Source organism: Vidua macroura, chromosome 2 (genome assembly GCF_024509145.1).
Source record: "Vidua macroura isolate BioBank_ID:100142 chromosome 2, ASM2450914v1, whole genome shotgun sequence".
NCBI lineage: Eukaryota > Metazoa > Chordata > Aves > Passeriformes > Viduidae > Vidua > Vidua macroura.
Window position 1 is genome coordinate 90,186,386 of NC_071572.1, and position 16,399 is coordinate 90,202,784.

Consider the following 16,399-nt stretch of genomic DNA (forward strand, 5'->3'; position numbering starts at 1 on the left):
GCCCCATTGGCGCCGCCGGGCCCCGCCCGCCGCCGCCGCCTCTCGCGAGAGCCGCGCTCCCCGCCCGCCCGCCCGCCGCCATCTTGGCTCCTTCGCGGGGCCCGCAGCCGCCGCCGGAGCTTCCCGGTGAGTGAGGCCGGGAGAGGAGCTGGGATCGGGGCAGCGGTGCCCCCGCGGATCCCCGCGGCTTCGCTTCTAAATCGGGCAAGAGAGTGGGACGCCGGCGTGCAGCTGCACCGGGGGAACGGGGTGGGTTGACTTCTGTTAGCGGCAGTGCTGGTTTGTGCCGTGCTAGAAGTGCTTCGGTGACTTACTTGGTCACGGCAGCAAAGCTGACAGAGTTCATGAAGGGTTTGGACCACTCTCTCAGGTACATGGTGTGGTTCCTGACGATGTCGTGTGCAGGGCCAGATGGACTCGATGATTCTTGTGGGTCCCTTCCAACTCCGCGTAGTCTGTGATTCTCTAAACCTGATGAAATTCCGTGTAATGTGAAACTTGGGCATTAGCGGGTGTGGGACTAATGAACAGGTTAACAAAGAGCATTTGTGTAAAGTTTAAACGTCATTCGGTCTTCCTGCCCCTTACACTCAGCGTGTTGTGTCAGGGTCTGTTGGTGCTTTCCGCTTACGCCACTTGGTCTAATTCAGGATATTGCTTCTCCCTACCAACCAGATTTCCCTCGGTCAGGATACAAGACTAGGTAATTACATACTAATAAACTTACAGAGAGACTGTAATCCAAAACCTCATGCTGAGGAAAGGCCAGATTTGGATCGAGAAGGCAGAGCTGGAAATACTCTGTATTGACAACACAGCTACTTGAAGAAGGCATGAGCGAAGTGAACCCTTCATTCTTGAGTATCGGTGACTGGATTTTTCTTAAATAACTTGGAGGATATGGAGGATATGCTTTAATTGCAGTGTAAGGATAACTGAATAAATTCTTAGGTTATATAAATTTCAATTCCCTTTTTCTGATTGTTAAGTTTCCAGTGTATCTGGCCTTGTGCTGCCTGCTGTGTGTGATGGTTTGTGAGTACCCGGCTCTGAGCTTAAACCTTCAAAGCAGCCAGCTGAAAGGCAGTGGAGTGAGTGTGGAGCTTTTCATCTTTCTTGTCAAAATTTTATTTTTGTCCCTAAGGTAATGAGTATTTTATATTTCTGTTTATGTTTTAAGGCAAAATGTTTTTAACAACAGTATTACTGCGGAAGAGAATTCCTGGGAAACAATGGATTGGGAAGTACAGGCGACCAAGACAGGTTACCATTTCGATGAAGCAAGCAATGATCCGAAGGTTGGAAATTGAAGCAGAGAATGAATACTGGCTCAGCCAACCTTACCTGACACAGGAACAAGAATACAAACACAACACGGAAGAGAGACGTGCCAAGTGGGAAGCTTTCAAAAGCCTGAAACAAGCCAAGTTTCCTGAGCACAGATACATCAGCGATCATTTAAACCACTTAAATGTGACAAAGAAGTGGACATGTTGAATAATACAGCACATTTATATTTGGCACGTGTTGTGCACTACCCTGGAATCTGCTTTCATACCTATTATGATATTTCACTGTAATTAGAGTGGGTGACAAGATGTTGCTGTGGTGCACAAAATACTACATTAAAAGTAGTCCTCTGGAACAGCGTATGTTTTATTATTATTGCTTTGTTAGAGAAGTTCTTTGTGTGCCTCTCTACCATCTGCCCACCCTCTGTTCTTCAGGGCTTAAACAGCAAGTTACCAGGTGCAGTGGTGGTGATTTATAGATAACCTAGTTTATAGCTTCAGTGATTGCCTTCTGAAAGCCTGGAGAACACTCCTGCTGTGTTGAAAGGGCTCATCTGCTGGTCCTGGCCACATGGCTTGGGCTGGTCACTCTCCCTCAGGGATTGTTCTCTGTACACCAGGTACTTGAGACACAACTATGACACTTGCCATCAGGCATGCAAGGACATGCAAGGGGAACTAGAACTGCAGAGACAGGGGGATGAGGCTGGAATTCATAGAATGTTATAAAATGTTCAATTTTTAAAAAACTTTCTGGAAAGTTGGTCTTAACTGCCAGTGTCATTGTCATGTCAGTGTCAACTTGGGTGTTACAGCTCTCTTACACAGATTGTTCCTGATCTAAAAGGAACATGGCTGATTCCTGTTTGAGCAGTTGACTTCTAAGTCAGGCTTAGTGTCCTGGAGAAATAAGATTTAGCCACAAGTCAGGCTTTTTATTTCCCCACAAGACCCAGTGACTTGGAAGATGTGTCAAGAGTGAGTGTAATCTTAGGTTTGTTGCAGCTGGAGTGTAAAAACCAGAGCAGTGGTGCAGTGTTTCCCAGGCAGGCAGTTTTCCTCAGTGATCTAATAACACAGATGCTACAGCTGAGCACTTTCCAGATTCTTTCACATAACCTTTATTAAGTTGATGTTGCATTCACTGATGAATTCAAGTGTCAAGTCCATTCATATCACTTTGGAAAAGAGGCTTAAAATGGTACTTTTTTATTAAACATGAATTATACTTCAGAGAAGTATGAACAGGTCTGAACACTGGTGTACAAAATCTTGAATGCACTTTCATTGGTTATAAATGGCTTAAGAGAACTTTATGGAAAAGTATACATATGGGGAAATTGCAAATACAATTAAAACATGAAGGAACTTCCAGGCAAAGCAATGTGATTTTGTATTTAATTCGTTTATAAAAGCCCATTTCAAAAAGTTACTTCAAGTATTAAACTATAAATGGCAACATTTTCTTTGTGCATAGGATGAGTCCTATCTGTAACATACAAAAAAATACAATAAGTGCGTCGTTATTACAGGTATCTTTTACATGTCATCCCAAACTTAAATACAGCTCATTCCAAGTTTAGGCAGCACAATTAAAAATAACTTTGTGGGACATTGTGATTAGTGCAAATGTTGATGACTGTTGCTGGCAAATACAAAAGGAACTGCAGAGATAGAAGAATGAAACATCCTTGGGTTAAGTTAAAAGTAGAACAGACTTGACAGCAGGAATGCTGTCCTTCTCTGGAATAGCTTCATGATTGTAAATTATCATTTAGGAAGATTTAAGTTTCCCACAATAAAGCTGATAACAGGGTAAGGGACAGGAGAAATCACAGAGGACCATGCTAAGCATCTTTGTCAGCTAAGCAGTGTAAATGGAAGGGAATCAGCATGTCACTCCCAACACTTTGGTGACAAAGTAATACAAATTCTTTATCTCTGACACATCTACTTGACTGCTGAGCATGAGCTCTCTGTTTCTTAGGACAGGGGATAGGAAGAAAGATGGGGAAAGCTCCCAAAACCAAAGAAAGCAATCTGTAAACATTATCAGACTTCACTACCTAATGGAAACAAATTCAAGTAATGGCTTCAGAAAACAAATGACCAAACACCTGTTTTAACCCACATGAAAACAAACTACTCGTAGCTTCATGACATTTCATGACAGTTACATAATTAAGAAAAATGTGTATAAAAAGCTCTATATACAAAATAAATTGATAGAAATGAGTGTAACAAACGCATTCAGTACTAAATACTTTACGTGCAGCTGCTCTCTTTGGTGCCATTTAGGGATAGAAGAGCCTCTGAAGTTGCACACATCATGTTTTTTAGGTACTGCAAAAAGACGTGTTTATGAGCTAAAAGTAACTGCTGTTTGGAGCCTCTCCAAATGTTCACCCAAATCCCCCAGTCAGAACATACACTCTCCCCCTTGGAGAACATACACTATGAAACTCAAAGCTGTTGTGGTTTTGCTGTTATTTAACTTTTAAATAAAAATCTGGTCAGTTGGCACTCCAGATCCAGGCAGATTTGATCAATCTGTGTCGGAACCAGCGCATCTTGGTAAATCTACCAGACGTTAATACTGCTGCGACCGCTGCAGTTTTCGTCCTCTTGGGGCTCTGCTTAGCTACAACTGGACCATACTTCGGTTAGATCATGAAGTCTTTGTGTGCATACTCAATGGTACTGAAATTCGTCCCAACCCAAAAGATGATTTATAATTAATAGAGAAGAACCACACAAAACTAAAGGAAAGAAACAGTACCTGAAAACCGTGAGTATTCAGCACTCTGGAGAACAGGACCAGTTTGTAAGAACAGCATACCAAAAGTAGCTTGGTACTTGCAAATTCCACACTTGAGAGGCAGCTTTAACAAAAATATTACCGTGATTTCTACTCAAATCACTAAAAATAGAAGTGCCCAAACTTCCTCTAAACTAACCCTCTGATTATTTTAAATGGAGGTTTTTAATCACATCTGACTTGTATCACTACAGTCTCAAAATAATACTGTAGGAAGTCAATTAATGACAGAAACCTACTCCTCTTCCTGCCCTTCTTCCATAATACGCCTTTGGTAGGCACAGCAATGGTGTGTGTGTCGTACATTCTGTAAATAAATAACAGTAAGAAAAAAACCAGTATTGCGTAGTTTTAAGTAATTTCTATTTGTGGATTTTCCTGCCTCATATTCACAGGGACAGGTTTGTTTCAAGACATTTCAGAAAAATGAAATCCTCCCCTACATCAGGCTTCTGTTCTCACACTGGGAATTTAAAGTAATTTTTAAAATTTGACTGTATGTATATTTTTTTTAAAGAGAAAAGCAGAAAGAAACAAGAAAGCAGTTTCTAATTGCAGCCAATGTCAATGATCCTACAATAACTACTATGTATGGCTTGTAGTAGTCATTACTTTAATGGATCTAAAAGCTTAAGGGCTGCTATTTTTAATGACAACCTAGGTATTTTCAAGACTCCCTGATAAAGAGTAGGCTAAAGCACAAAACCAGCATTTACAATATGGCCCAACACCCTAAACAGCTGTTTTCTCAGGATCCATTCCCATTCTGACCTCCTGACCATGGGGCAAAAGTACCCCCTTCCTGCAGCCCCTGCCTCTGCTGGCAGGGACACGTATGGCTGCTTGCAGCCCAGCAGCCAAAGAGCCATCCTGCTCCCTCATGGACTTGCTGGCACAGGACAGCCTAGGGAGTGCTCAGGACAGAATCCAAAGGCAGAGGATGTCATCCTGGCTGCCTTAGCCATGATACCTCCCCCAAAGCCCAGGCCTGCCAAGAAAACCTAACCCGTCCATCCCACTCGCTGGCATGCCCTTAGAGTTCAGCAGTACAATTCCCTCAGAGAACTTAATTCCTTTAAATCAGCCTGGGGTTTCTCTTAGTCCCCAGTTCCCCAGGGGGAAAAAACCAAAAGGGATTAGGGGTGGTGAATGTGGGAGAATCATCTTTCAATCATTTTACTATGGTTTGTGGTTGTCAAAGTGACTTTCAGTAATGCCTGCTTTTACACCAACAGTAACTCTGGCCTCAGGATTATCCTAAAACCACTGCTCCTTTTCTCACCTCAAATATGAAGAAAAATCTAGGACAAAATATTCCTGTGATCTGCGTAAACATGTCAGAAATGTCAGTTCTTAATGAAAAGCCACAAAAATGTCCATCAGATATACAAATAAGTGGTTTCAGAAGAGCAGCACTTGTTAGAAAATGCACATGGAGATAGCATAGTCTGTTTACTTGCAGTTTTTCCTGTAGATTCACTATCCTGACTAAAGAAATCAAACAAAGTTCTCCTGATGTTGGCCTACAGGATACATACATTCATGGTGGGGGGGTAGTATATGAAGTACTTTGGGGAGCAGGTGGGGGGAGCAGAGACCATATTGCTGAGTTCAATGATACTTAGGATTCTGACATACATTTTGCTTATAGTTCTGCTAGATGATGTCTGTGCATAGATGTGTTATACCAGCTATAATACATGGATGCAGTAAAAGCCAGATGATATTCCAGGCTCTCCATGACAGTTCCAGCAGTGTTCGGGGCTGCACATTTTGGTATTCAGAACAAGCTGTTTGAACATGCAGTCTTCTTTCTCTGTTATCTTCCCCAAGAAATTTTGCTGGTGCGATACTGCTGAGAGCTTATGTTAAGATGGGCACTAGATGGGCACTTCTCATTTAACATTTAGAGAAGAAAAAGCTAAACCTTTCAGATCAATGTGTAGCAAATGCTTTTGTAAGTTTTGGAATTGGCAAATGCAAAATTTCTTGTACTAAGTTTGATGAAACATTCTGCAACTTTTATAAAGCATGCAAGTTTGGACCATTGTTTCTGTCTCAAGAATATCCAACAGTGAAATCATAAGTTCTCAAAGAGTTCTTGTTCCAGAAGATTAATATTTAAGAAAAATTTATTATATCCAAAGACAAAAAATACTTATTTTAAACCTTACAGTATACTTGATACCTTAGTATTTCCATCATAAACATATTTAACTCAAGTAGCAATCAGTCTGGGAGACAAACCAAACAGGTTTGTTTGGACTAAGTCATCAATTTGACTACTACCTTCAGTCTGTATCAAAAGGGCTCATGTCTATTTGTAATCAGCAGCAGCTGAACATCAGAAATCTTACAGACAGAAAAATAGTATTTGTCACTTTTTCCAGGTGCAAAATTCCAATACCACCCAAAGATGAGTTAGAAGTCTTCTCTGTAGAGAAGTGAGGAAAACCCCCCCTCCATGTTGTTTGCTGTAGGTCTTGAGCTAAGGATGGGATGGACTTGAATCCTCACACAGGAAACACATTTTGCCTTTTGTAAGCAGGTACATTGCTGCACAAAGCCATCAGTCTTTAGCAATTTCAGCATCACTTAAACTGGACTTGAAAGTGGGAGACTAAAGGATGCAATTTTTCAGTGTGCTAACACAGATCTATGATCTAACACTAAGCTTCTCGTAAGTACCTGATATTTGTACTTTAGAACCAATAAAACCTTGTGCCTTTATTAAAAAGATAAAACAAAAGTATAAAACAGTATTTATAAACCATCAAGAGTCCCATGGAAAAAGCAGTACTCTGCTGGTTCTGTTTTCTAGCAACATACAACTGCAATATGATTTTTCTCAGGGGTACTTTACCATTTTGTTGCTGCCTTACACAGAACACAGCAAACAGTAACAGAAAATGTAAGAACTGCTAATTCCTTTTTGGACTGCCTTTTCCTTGTATGCTGACAACTGTTGGAAAGTAATAATCCATGTTTTTTTCAACTAAAACACAAGTTTTCTTTTTTGAGCTCTGTCCTTGGTATGGTTAAATAAATCAAGTTAAAATGATGAGGAAGCTCAATCCTATAGCAAAAAAGCAACACCCAAGTTAAAGGCTTTTATGTTGTTGGCATTGCCTTGCTCCAAAGCACAGCTAGTAGAAGCAGCCCTCAGTCCCAAAAGACTTGGAGAGCTGTGATCATGGGGTAGACTGGTTAACAGGGAGAGAGAAGACATCATCCAGTCCCTTCCCCATCACCTGGCATCTGAACTATGTATATTCCCACTTCAGACTTGCTGACCATGCTCTAGGCTGACTTTTTTTTTCTTCCTTTTCTTCTGTACTCTGGAGACCTGCTATGGAAGTGACTTCTGCAGTGCCTAAAGTATGAAGTTTGCCCGTGAGGAGGTAAGAGTCTCTGCAATATACCCCCGCCACTGCAGCATAAAAGAAATGCATAATTCCCACTCTGGACCTTGTGCATCCAAGCAGGGCACTTCTGGATCTGGCCCTTTGGTAGCAGTATATAATTCAGTGTTGCATAAATGCACATTAAGCATCTTAAGGCATCTGTCTTAACTTCCCTGCTCTGCAATAGTGCTTACAAGAATCCATTGTACTGTGCAGAAACTTGAATTTCTTGTCTCTTCCTAAAATGTTCATTTTCCATTTTTTCCTGCTCAACTTCTTCCAAACAAAATTAAGTAATATTCAAGCTCAAAATGTGTTGCAGAAACCTAGTGGAACAAAAAAAGGTAATTAATGGAATTATTCAATTAGCTTTGAAGAAACACATCATAGTGCATTACACAAATGCACCTGGGTAATATGATTTACAGACTTCTGATTAAGGTAAGTAGTTAAGGCAACTTCGACTCAGAAATAGCCTTCTGAGAGGTGTGAGTTTTTGTTTCACACTTCTTACGTTTTAGAAGCTTATCAGTGCTAAGAACATAAATCCATCACCACTGATCTGCATCTAAAGTATCCTGGATCCCTGACTGGCAATCCTGACCGGATCTGCATCTAAAGTATCCTGGATCCCTGACTGGCAATTCAATTTTTGAGTTAAATTGAGAGATGTGAGGACACAAATGGTATTTACCTAGGTAAGGCCTTCTTCTGCAAATCAAGCTCTGTACACTAGAATAAGCCATGACTTTGCTTCTGCTGCGTGTTATGGGCCCAAAATCCAAAAATACAACTATTGGCTTGTTACAGGGTTTTATGGAAGTGCATTGAACAGATCCTGGATCTCACAGCTACTGTACAGTTGCTTAGAAATGCAGGATTGTAATTAACCATCTTGGCCTAAACCATGATCAAATCCAACTGAACTCAGAATGGTTCAAACATTGTGTTACTGAGTGGATTTAAGGTAACACATACCCAAATGCTTTTGCATTGGGTGCAATTATGCACTTTATTTATACAACTTTTAAAACTAGCGTAGTTTGGGCAAGTGTTACACAAAGTACAAATTATTCCTTTATTAAATCTGGCCTCATTTTAGGAAGAGAGGGAGGATAGAAAAGAAATAAATCTCGAACTATTACCAATTAACTGTCTAGCTTAAAACAGTCATCTATGCTCCCTCTCTAGGTCAGTGGAAAGAAAGATTAAGACCTTTCTATAATACCCTATCAAAGGCTGCTGGGATGAGCTGCTTTCAGAAACTTCTATTCCACTCCATGAAGAACAGAAAAGCCTTCGTAACCTATTTATATCAGATTAGGTTTTATATAGCTGGAGGCTGAAAGGAACCCCTTAGGATATTCTTTTGCACATTTATACAGCATTAAGAAAAGCTGGAAAGGGGAAACTTACCATTGGTGAGTTCTCATGGTTGAGTAGGTTTTTCAGAAGTTGTAACTAACTAGTCTAATCTTGGTCTTGTATGAGTTTACACTGAGCAGTCTGACCAACATGAGCCCAAGCATCACACCATCACCCACAAAGACCTTTTAGAAAGATTTTTTTTTCCTTGAAAACAAACTTACCCCCTCCCAAAACTATAATTTTAGGTCAGAAGGCTCCTTTAAAAAAATAAAAGGAAAGTAAATAAAAGTAATCCTAAAATTACTGAGCTTACCAAATTCAAATGTAGTGTTTTATTTCTGATAAAAATGTGAATTACTTGCAAAAACATCCCTCCCACCAAAAACCCCACAACAACTAAAAAAAAAAAAAAAAAAAAAAAAGAAGCAGGGGCTAATGACTCAGCTAGAGCTTTTACAGCTGTTAGTTGACCAAATAAGATTTGTTTCTCTTCCAGACAGAAAAACTTAATGGTAACTTATAAGCTCACTACAGTAGAAAGTCAACATAAAAGAAGTCTAATTTAGTAACTGGAAATCCACCAAGAGAACATTCATATATGCATCAGAATACACTGTATTTCCTAAATGCAAAGTGCACACAGGATACTTTAATGCAAGAAGCATTCCAGAAGATCACTGTCAATTCCAAATGTGACAGAGCAGTCTGTATGCAGAGACCTGTATTCACTTACTGGCCTTCCTTCCTCATGTGCATGCACCTTCCTAAAGAGCAGAACATGGCCCACCAATATGTGATTAAGAAAAAGACATTTAAGGAGCTCTTCCTCAAGACAGTGTTTCATCTCAGAATTGCATTTAGCATCAGATTCTTTTCCCTGGTCAGGTAAGAAATCCAGCACTACCCACTTTAATCTAAATTACAGGATTAATCTGACTCATCCCAGGCCTAGCCAACCCATGTTTCCTGCACTACAGCATTACTCCCATTCTTGTCTTCTCAACAGCCATTCTGAATTTTGTTTAGACTTTGCTATTACTCATCTAGCATCAGAGGACTCCTCTGCATTCTGTGACTAGTTGATTTTCGACTTTGAGATGTCAATTTTATTCATACATGTACAGAAACAGCAATTATGTTAGTCTTACCTGTTTCTCATTGAGATGGTTGGTTAGTAATTAGCTGAGATCAGCTTTCCAATGAAACTATAATATGCTTTTTTGCACCTAGAATGTGAGAGAATCTCAATTATGTGTTTTTGCAGATTTGCATAACAAATAGCAAAGATTTCAAATCAGAAAGCACGTTGACCGTGTTGTGCCTACTTTTACAAAAATATTTTCCTCCCCCTGACCAAACATAAAAGATCCCAAGTCTCAGAACTGAAGTGCAAAAGTGGAATTATCTATCCGTCTACTATCCACTTACTACCTTAACACAATAACAAATTTTGGAGCAGAACATGGGATGCAAGTTATCCTTAAGTTCTAAACATCCTGACTTGATTCCGTGAAACACATTTTCGTCTATATCATTCCAGCCAATTTCTAAGGACTTTCTAGGTGCCAAAAAAAAAAAAAAAAAAAAAAAAAAAAAAAAAAAAAAAAAAAGGAAATCTGAACTACAAACAAAACCACTACCTGATTTCACATTTTCCTCTTCAGGGCCAGTTTCCACCCACTGACAATCACCAGATAGCAACCGATTTTGTGATTCACTGAGTGGTCGAGTAGGAAAGGACTGACTGGCTACAGAGCTGAAAAGTAAGCAAAGTCAACAGGAATTCTGTAATACCAGTAGCTGCTTCAGACATTTCTAGAATAGTGAAGTTACTTAAATGCAAAACTAATAACAAAAAACCCTACAGTGCCAACTGAAAATGGCCACCTGCCCTGAACCCTAATTCCTTTACGGGCTTGTTCCAGTCATCAGTATAAAATAAACCCCAACCTGACACAGGCCACTCACATCTAATGGAAAAAAACCATGGATTGATACACAAGAAATGGCACCCTGACAATAACACTGCCACACAGCTAAAAAGAAAACCTACGCAGTTTCATCTGGAAGAGCAACCAAATGCCATTTTTTCCCATGCAAATGCCAGGGCCTTCTTCTGAACAATCTTCTGATTGTAAAAAGATACTTTGCTGTTTGCACAAGGGTCCTGTTCTTGTGTAAATTCCACAGGTTATGTTGCACTGGAAGCAACTTCTTCTCTGTATTGCCTTTGAATCCTCTAATGTCTGGTAATTCAGGTGACTACTGTTGGCAACAACCTTCAGCTTGCAAATTCATTAAACTGTGCAGAAAACTTCTGAAGTGGCAAATGTAAACACCCCCAGAAACTGCACACAGAGACTCTTGTCGCTTTGAAAGTACACTGAAGATACAAAACAAGCAAATTTGGGAGGGATAAAAAGAAATGAGCTAAAAATCCCAGCATGAGAGATCTACTTCTCTTGCAAACTGTCTCAGCATTTCTTGTTTAAGCATGCTCGAGGAGATGAAATACAAATAATACCTCGTCTTTCACAAAAAACAAAAAAACAAAAAAACAAAAAAAAACACCCAAAAAAACCCCCAAGCAAATAAAACATTTTTTCCCCCCCATGGACAATTATTCAGTCTTCCCTAGGGCTTTTTTGATTGTTGTTAAGAGCCAGTAAGCTCCCTTACTTTCTATATTACTGCTTCCTTAGAGCCTTATTCTCTGTTACAACAAAACCAAGATGCAGTCAAGTTTTTAGTCTTAATCCATTCTGTCCTTCACTGAAGACTTACAAACTTACTCTGAAGATGATAAGAAGCATAAAGAATTCAAAAACTAACTTTGAAATATTTTTTTTCTCTAGATAAGTACAAATCAGTATAAAATCAGTATTTAAGCGCTATAGTTACCTTTTGGCAGGTTCATTTTGGCTTGAGACTGTAAGTTGCTCTGGATCCATAATCACCAAACGAGTTGGGAAATTACATCCATCACCCAAACTAAATGAGAAACAAAGACTCAAATCACTGTTGGTAGCTGACTTAAGTGAACTGAAACAAGGACCCATGGAAGAGGCAAAGGCTACAAGGTCAAATAAATTAGCTGAGCACAGTGCTGAACTCCAGCAAGGCAGTTCTACCACTAAATCAGACGATCAGTTAATTAAATCTTGGAGCTCAATTGATTCCTACTCTATCACTGAGTATGGATTGCTGTGCACAAGCACAAGTCTGTGGATTTCAGAAACACAGGTGTATTTCAGTAGACTGTAGCCCTAATCTTCCCCCAAACCAGCATGCACACATGGTAAGACTCTCTGGTATTTACAACCTCAGAAGCTGTATAATAAATAACATTCTGGTGGCTATGGTTTCCCCTTTACCCATAATTTTGAAATTAGCTAAGCCTTCTTTTAAATTTTATCAAAAGTTTATTGAAATGTGGTAGCAAAACAGATCGAGCCATCGACAGTGGAGCTTCTGTCTTTAATGACATGGTAGTTGAGCAAACAACTGAGTCAACTTAAGCTGCTGGTATTACCTCTGCTGTTTGATACCAGACCTCAGCTTCACAAACAGGTTCAGCAACATTTTTACCTGATACATAGCCCCCTGAGAGCAGTGTTGAAACACAATTCCTACTTCATTCTGCTGAAATCTGGTAGTGGTGGGAGTGGGCAGCACGTCAGTCTTGCTTCATCAGGCTTGTCTGCAACTCCCTAATGCTGGCTCAGCTGATGTTTTAATTCCAGCATTTTTCATCATACGAGATTTTTTTTTTCCTCCTCTGTTTCTTATTTACATGCACTTTCTTAGATGGCTTTTGATTCCTAAAGTGTCATCTACAGCAAAAGGAAAGCGGTCAAGTTTTTCCAGGGGCAAGAGAGGGTGTTTTTAACCTGATATTGTTGTGATGCAGCTGTTTGATCTCCTCTGAGTTGCTGATTTCTGCTCTACAATCACCGAGACTACCACCCAAAGGTGTACAGTTTTTGCAATACACTTCTCAAAGCTTTTCAAACTTCTGCATTTAAAAGGCTCTTTAACATCAACAAGCTCCCTGTCTTTGAATGAAAACCCTGCGTGGAGTTTCTCTTGCACATTTTCCCTGCACCAATATTTACTGTACTGGATATACAAGTTGGCTTTTCAGCTGTGCTTTATTTTTTAGTAGAAAGGGAAGCAAGGTGGAAGTAATAGAATCAATTAATTCCCTAATTCTTTACTGTTCAGACTGAATACCTGGTAAAGATAGGAAGTAACCAATACTTCTTTTCATCTCCAAAAACCTCCCTTAGATTTTTGCTGCATCCAAGAGAAAAGCCATTTTTATCAGGACCATTTCGAAATGTGGGTGCACGGAATGTTTCTGTAAAATAAAAACATGCAATTCCTTAAACCAGTAAGAAATCAGGGAACATGAAGAAACAAATGCAAACTTCTCTGCTGTGGACCCAGTTTTGGGCAAGGTGAGGTGATCTTGATGTATATATTATGGAGGGAAAAAAAAACTTTAAAATCTCAAGAAAACAGAGAAAAAAAAACGCAGGGTTAGTGAAAAATAAGAAAATCAGGTAAGGAGAACTGTCACCTTGTCAGCTTTCTCTCTTTACTTTTAACAAAGACTGAGATAAAGCTAAGTACCATCAGCATGCCAAAGATAACCACATACATCCCTTATTCCTTGGTGACCTGCTCTCTCTTCAGCCTTCTTTGAGCAGACGACTTCCCCTTTTAGGAGTAATTTACCATAAGCACTGCTGGACCTAAGCCCATACAGAAGAGGTTTTTCCACATCTGCCAAGTTAGGAAGCTGAATTAAGAGCGTTCCATGCTATCAGAGGAAGATGAAATCTATTACATTAGAAAAAGACACACCATGAACTATAGCAAACCACCATCATTTTTCCACTCAGTCCAGTTATACCCTTGGCCAAGAACCGAGAGGACTCATTGATCTCTCTCCATCCCAATACCTTGTCTTTTAAGATCATGATCCAGAAAGCAGATAAAGAACTGTGTTGCCAATTATGACCACTGACTTTTGGGTAAGGCATATATTGAAGTTTTCTTCAAAGCTAAAAAGAAACTGTGAATATTCCTTACCTGTTCATATGTCAAAAGAAAAATAATACAAAAAACGCTCCTATTAACCAATCCAAAAAATCTATCAAAAAATTCTAGCTGAAAATTATTTTACTTTTAATCAACCCACTTATTTTTGAGACTAGAAATTTAAATTCCAGTGAAAGATATAAGATTTTGACTTAGTTGTAGAAATACTCATCAGTCTCTGTCCCCCCATACACTGCAAAAACCACTCTCAAGTGTTTCCTAGCCAGAACTTCAAATACTTTAATTAAATGCACATTGCTTGTTTATGCTGATCAATGCCATTTAAAATGTTTACGCATAAAATTATGGGAATCTCTTATTATCTAGGAAATGTGCATCAGTGTTTTCATTTTTATCACGCTTTTACAAGCCACTTTGTAACAATAAAGTCAGTTTTCTTTCACAGGATTTAAGAATACTCATTTGTATCTAGTTCAAAATGTGGTACATATTCATGTACAGCAGAGCCTCCGACTTGGTAGGGGATACCCAGCTACTCAAAGTATTAGAACAACAGAGTGGCAAGTAGCAATTGGGTTACATCACATGCTGCAGAGGTCTCAAAAATACAAACAAAAGAAATGAACAGTCATCATGAATCTCAATGCTTGGCTCCAGCAGAGGACCCCCCTACAGGCTCCACCTTCCCATTTGTTTCACCTTTAATTACTTCCACCAAATATGCTTTTTATTGCACAGTATTGAAAAATTCAATTTATATGTGATGACATATCATGTAGGCCTCACATTCTCACTGAATTGTCATTCTTCTGGACCAGGAAGTGTTTCATATCCCAATGAACTGACCTATAGTTGATCTGTTTTTGCCAACTAGCCAGCAGTGGTAGCTGAAGAGTGACAGTATACTGATGAAGAACATGGCTGCCACAAAGAAAAGGAATAGTACGTGGAACTTTGCATGGGTATCTGGCAATTCATTCTGGGGAGAAAGAGAGAAAGAGATTAATATGTTAACACTTCCCAGCAACTAAGGCACTATTGTTGCTGAACATTTCCTGCCACACCCAGACTGCTATAGGTCATTCACCTCTGTTTTCATCAAGAAAGAAAAGCAGCAGCTATTCCTTTCACATTATGTTAAACTGGAAAACTACAGCATTTAAATCTCATGGGTACCCCTTCCCCCATGTTTACTACTGTGAGTGCACTTGTTCATTCGTGGTTTTCAAATGCACAGTAGGGGGCAAGGCAAAACATTTTCTATACCAGAAAATGTTAACTGTGCAGCCACAGCCAAAGAGACATGGGGAAAATATGTCCAAAGTCACTTCCTCTGAAGGGGAAAAAAGTACAATTCCTGCCACAAGGTAGTAATACTGAACCTAATTCTTAACTGGTATAATGAACATAAAAGGTAAATGGATGTCATGAACAAGTCCTAAACAAGAAGACATAGGATAGATCTTCAATTTTTGATCACCTCTAATGTTTAAGCAACAACAAGCATATACCTAGCGAAACAAATTTGCCATGTCTGACCAGGTAGAAGTGAATCACCAGAAATCTATGTGGAAAACAACCATTTCACTATAACCACCATAAAGAAACCAATTCCCACCCATATCAGATTGTCAATTCCACCCCAAACTATTTTCAGACTTTCAAAAGGCCAATGGGATTTGTAATAATACTATTCCAGCTCTCTATCCTCAAAATCACAGCACTTTCAAGCAGTTGACCTTTAACAACATTATGAAAGCAGAGAGGCTATTTTTACTCAGCTATTTACTTAGCATTACTGCCATTACTTTTTCCATTAGTGTATTCAGTACACCCATTTATCTACAGCTGACTTTCTTTTTTAAGCTAAAACACATTTCAATTAAGATCAAGTGCACATAGGTATATCCATTTCCCTGTACATGGCTTATATTTATAGGCAACAGATTAGTAGTCTTCTTCCTCCTGTGATGATGTAAATACCTGCCATGAATGACTGGACTAGAAAAACTGTAGTAAGAACCACATTTAAATAATGACAGCAATATTGGATTTTACCTTTGGACAATTCTCTGCAGCTTTCCTGTGGCAAAGCTTTGCGCAAAGAAAGACAATTTATTAAACACTAGTATTACGTTAATACAGGGTGGTTGAAAACAGCACAGGCTTTGCTAAGAACAAAATGGCTGGTGTGCAAATGTGCTCTTGGATATGCCAATTTCCAAAGCACATCAGCAGCTTTAGCCCCTGTTCTCCAAGAAAATGAAGAAGTATGCAAGAGCCCACTACTAACTTCCAAGGCATGAAATCTTCTACTGAAGCACAGATGTACTGGAATTCAGATTGTGACTGGATCACTTTCAAGTGGTCGCTCAGCTTGGTCAGCATGACTATACCAATTTCCTTCTTTGCTAGTTGTTTTCATCACAAATAAGATTTATGTGAATATT

At 39.4% G+C, this 16,399-nt stretch overlaps 2 protein-coding genes across 8 annotated transcripts in view; one reads left to right on the forward strand and one right to left on the reverse strand.

The window, feature by feature from the left end:
- The first annotated feature begins 26 nt into the window (after positions 1-26).
- On the forward strand, positions 27-1,645 carry MRPL57 (mitochondrial ribosomal protein L57). 4 transcript variants are annotated; one of them, XM_053970019.1, is made up of 3 exons: positions 60-126; positions 990-1,091; positions 1,181-1,645. In XM_053970019.1, exon 3 carries the CDS (start codon positions 1,186-1,188, stop codon positions 1,495-1,497), a length of 312 nt encoding a protein of 103 aa, XP_053825994.1. In that variant the 5' UTR covers positions 60-126; positions 990-1,091; positions 1,181-1,185; the 3' UTR covers positions 1,498-1,645. The 4 variants fall into 4 exon arrangements, with proteins under 4 accessions (XP_053825992.1, XP_053825994.1, XP_053825993.1 ...); XM_053970017.1 differs by lacking the exon at positions 990-1,091 and having other exon boundaries at positions 27-126; XM_053970018.1 differs by lacking the exons at positions 60-126; positions 990-1,091 and adding an exon at positions 139-249.
- Positions 1,646-2,485: 840 nt separating this feature from the next.
- Positions 2,486-16,399, reverse strand: part of ZDHHC20 (zinc finger DHHC-type palmitoyltransferase 20) — a 49,454-nt gene continuing 35,540 nt past the window's right edge. The window contains exons 8-13 of one of the 4 annotated variants that reach the window (XM_053970012.1): positions 14,796-14,928; positions 13,116-13,242; positions 11,784-11,873; positions 10,523-10,638; positions 10,031-10,108; positions 2,486-7,840 (exon numbers count right to left, since the gene is read on the reverse strand). In XM_053970012.1, the coding sequence (XP_053825987.1) occupies positions 10,071-10,108; positions 10,523-10,638; positions 11,784-11,873; positions 13,116-13,242; positions 14,796-14,928 (504 nt within the window). In that variant the 3' untranslated portion in view covers positions 2,486-7,840; positions 10,031-10,070. Of the gene's footprint in view, positions 7,841-9,042; positions 9,140-9,587; positions 9,647-10,030; positions 10,109-10,522; positions 10,639-11,783; positions 11,874-13,115; positions 13,243-14,795; positions 14,929-16,399 lie in introns of those variants that run through there. The other 3 variants (XM_053970014.1, XM_053970015.1, XM_053970016.1) reach the window with 3 other exon arrangements.